At 34.1% G+C, this 3,201-nt stretch overlaps 1 protein-coding gene across 1 annotated transcript; it reads left to right on the top strand.

Annotated features, from left to right (window-relative positions):
• Positions 1 to 2,117: 2,117 nt before the first annotated feature.
• On the top strand, positions 2,118 to 2,708 carry LOC107024782. Its single transcript, XM_015225745.1, has one exon. It carries the CDS (start codon positions 2,118 to 2,120, stop codon positions 2,706 to 2,708), a length of 591 nt encoding a protein of 196 aa, XP_015081231.1.
• The last annotated feature ends 493 nt before the right edge of the window (positions 2,709 to 3,201 follow it).

The following is a 3,201-nucleotide window of genomic DNA, read 5'->3' as shown; positions in this document are numbered from 1 at the left end:
ATTTCAAGTAGGATTGACAGAGCCTTTGGGAATGATGCATGGATGGATAAATGGGGTCATGCTATTATGGAGTATGGGAATCCAGGTGTCTCTGACTATAGCCCTATGCAATTGTTATTACAAAGAACTCAACATCATGTGAAAGTGAGTTTTAAGTTCTTCAATGTTTGGGTTGAACATGCTTCCTTCTTGGAATTGGTGGAGAATGTTTGGAAATAGAATTATGACAATTGTGTAATGATAAAAATTCAATTTATAGGCCAACAGATTGAGAAGGCTAGAATGGAACTTACAGGGATTCAAGATCAGTTATACAGCCAGACAAATGATGAGTTAATAAGAAAAAGAGTTATTGATAAAGCTGGAAAAGTGGTCAATGATAGAGGAAAGTGCTCTAAGGAAAAAAGCAAGGGCAAAATGGATACAGCTAGGGGATGCAAATAACAAATATTTTAGTTCAGTTATAAAGGAGAGAACTCAAAAGAAGCATATTAGAAATATCTTATCTATAGATGGAAGAATGTTGTATGAACCTCAAGAGATTCAAGATGAGTTTGTTTTATTTTACAAAAGTCTTATGGGAACTTCAGCAGGTAATCTTCCAGCTATAAATGCTCAGGTGATGAAAAGAGGGCCTATATTGTCAAAGCAGCAAAGGATAAAACTATGTGCTGACATAACAGAAGAGGAGATCTTTGCAGGATTACAATCTATTGGGAATGATAAAGCTCCAGGTATAGATGGTTATAATGCTTTTTTCTTTAAGTAAACTTGGAAGATCATCAAAAATGATATCATTGAGTCAGTCCAGAGTTTCTTCACAACAGGGAAGATGTTTAAGCCTTTCAACTGCACACTAGTTTCTCTAATTCCAAAAGTACAAAGTCCCAAAAATGTGAAGCAGTATAGGCTAATTGCTTGTTGTACTGTGTTGTATAAAATCATTTCAAAGGTGATAACAAATAGAATGCATGATATTATTCATACTGTTATTTGTGATAGTCAAGTTGGATTCATTCCAGGGAGGAAAATTTCAAATAACATTCTGTTGGCTCATGAATTGGTCAAGGCTTATACTAGAAAGAATATTTCCCCTAGAAGTATGCTTAAGATTGATCTGTAGAAAGCTTATGATTCAGTTGAATTGGCATTCTTAGAGCAAGTGATGGTTGGCTTGGGTTTCCCTGATATGTTTATTCAGTGGGTAATGCATTGTGTAAAGACAGTGAATTATACTATTGTGGTTAATGGACAGACTACTCAAAGATTTGATGCAGCTAAAGGACTCAGACAAGGAGATCCAATGTCTCTTTTTTTTTGTTTGCTATAGCTATGGAATATCGTAGTAGACTCCTCAAGGGACTTAAAGAAGAGAAAACATTTAAGTATCATCCTAAATGTTCTAAACTGGATATCACACACTTATGTTTTGCAGATGATTTGTTACTATTCTCTAGAGGTGATCTTAATTCCATCAAGGCCCTTCAAGGATGTTTTTTAGAGTTCTCTCAAGCTTCTGGATTGCAGGCAAACCTTAATAAAAGTTCAATATACTGTGGTGGAGTTCAGGTGGTGGTGAGGCAGCAAATTGTACAGCAACTTGGCTATAAAATGGAAGAGCTACCCTACCTTTTAAATACTTGGGGGTGCCTATTTCATCAAAGAAGCTGTCAATACTTCAGTGGTACCCTCTCATTTATAAAATCATGGAAAGAATCAACTCATGAACAGCAAAAAAATTGTCTTATGCATGAAGAACACAACTAGTAAAGATTGTATTGTTTGGAGTGAAGTCTTACTGGGCACAACTTTTCGTTTTTCCTGCAAAGATAATTAAATTGATTGAAGGACTCTGTAGAAGTTATTAGTGGTCAGGGGTTGGTTATGTTACTAAAAAGGCTTTAATAGTATGGGAGAAAGTTTGTTGTCCTAAATATGCATGTGGTATGGGATTGATTAATATGAAAGTTTGGTATAGAGCTGCAGTAGCTAAATTGTGTTGGGACTTAGCAAATAAAGAAGACAAGTTATGGATCAAATGGATACATGCATATTATATAAAGAGGCAGAACATCTGGCGGGTGAGAAATCATGCAAGCTGGATGATAAGGAAAATAATGAGTGCAAAGCATACAATTGATCAAGTTCAGCAAGTACAAGGTAAGGGAAAAGGGATGATCAGGCAAATATACTGGCACATGAAAGGGGAGCAACAAAGGCCTGCATGGAATTGTCTCATGTTTAACAATGCAGCAAGGCCTAAAGCTTACTTCACAATGTGGATTATCTTGAACCAAAAGCTAGTAACAGTTGATAGACTAGTTCAATGGGGTGTTGCAGTAGATAAGAACAGTGTTTTATGCATGAATACAGAAGAGAGTATAGAGCATTTGTTTTTACAATGTCAATATGCCAGGAAGCTTTGGGAGAGACTGCTAGGATGGATAGATCAACAAAGTGCTTTTCCAATGACATGGGGACAGTTTCTGCAATGGAGTACTCAACATGGGAAAGAAAAGAGTACAACAACACAAATTTTCACGATTGTACTGGCTGAAGGTGTCTATGGGGTGTGGATTGAGAGAAACAACAAAATCATTGAGCACAAGAGCAAAATGGAGGAAAATACAGCTAAAGAGATAGCCTATGTAACTATTGCTAGAGCTTCTCCTAGTATTAAAAATGTTGTTAGACAATGGAAATTTTGAGCAATAGTCAGTAATGTAGAAGGTAGTTCGGAGATTTTTTTCTTTTTGAGGACAAATCATGTTGTGTTAACTGCTTGAATTGTAATGTTTTTTTCAATGGTAATTAATAAATTGTTAGTTGCAAAACAAAAAAAATAAAAAAAATAATAATAATAACAATAATAATAACAATAACAATAACAATAACAATAACAATAACAATAATAATAACAATAACAATAATAATAATAATAATAATAATAATAACAATAATAATAATAATAACAATAATAACAATAATAAAAATAGTAACAATAATAACAACAATAATAACAATAATAACAGTAATAACAATAATAATAACAACAACAACAACAACAAAAACAAAAATCATAATAATAATAATAGTAACAACAACAACAACAACAACAACAACAACAACAACAACAACAATAATAATGTCACGACCCAAAACCGAGCCGCGACTGGCACCCACATTTACCCTCCTATGTGA

Source organism: Solanum pennellii, chromosome 7 (assembly GCF_001406875.1).
Source record: "Solanum pennellii chromosome 7, SPENNV200".
Taxonomy (NCBI): Eukaryota; Viridiplantae; Streptophyta; class Magnoliopsida; order Solanales; family Solanaceae; genus Solanum; species Solanum pennellii.
This window is presented reverse-complemented; position numbering and strand designations above follow the sequence as displayed.

What these genes read in the sequence shown, in the direction of transcription:
- LOC107024782 (XM_015225745.1), top strand. Translation starts at nt 2,118, where the DNA reads ATGAGTGCAAAGCATACAATTGATCAAGTTCAGCAAGTACAAGGTAAG.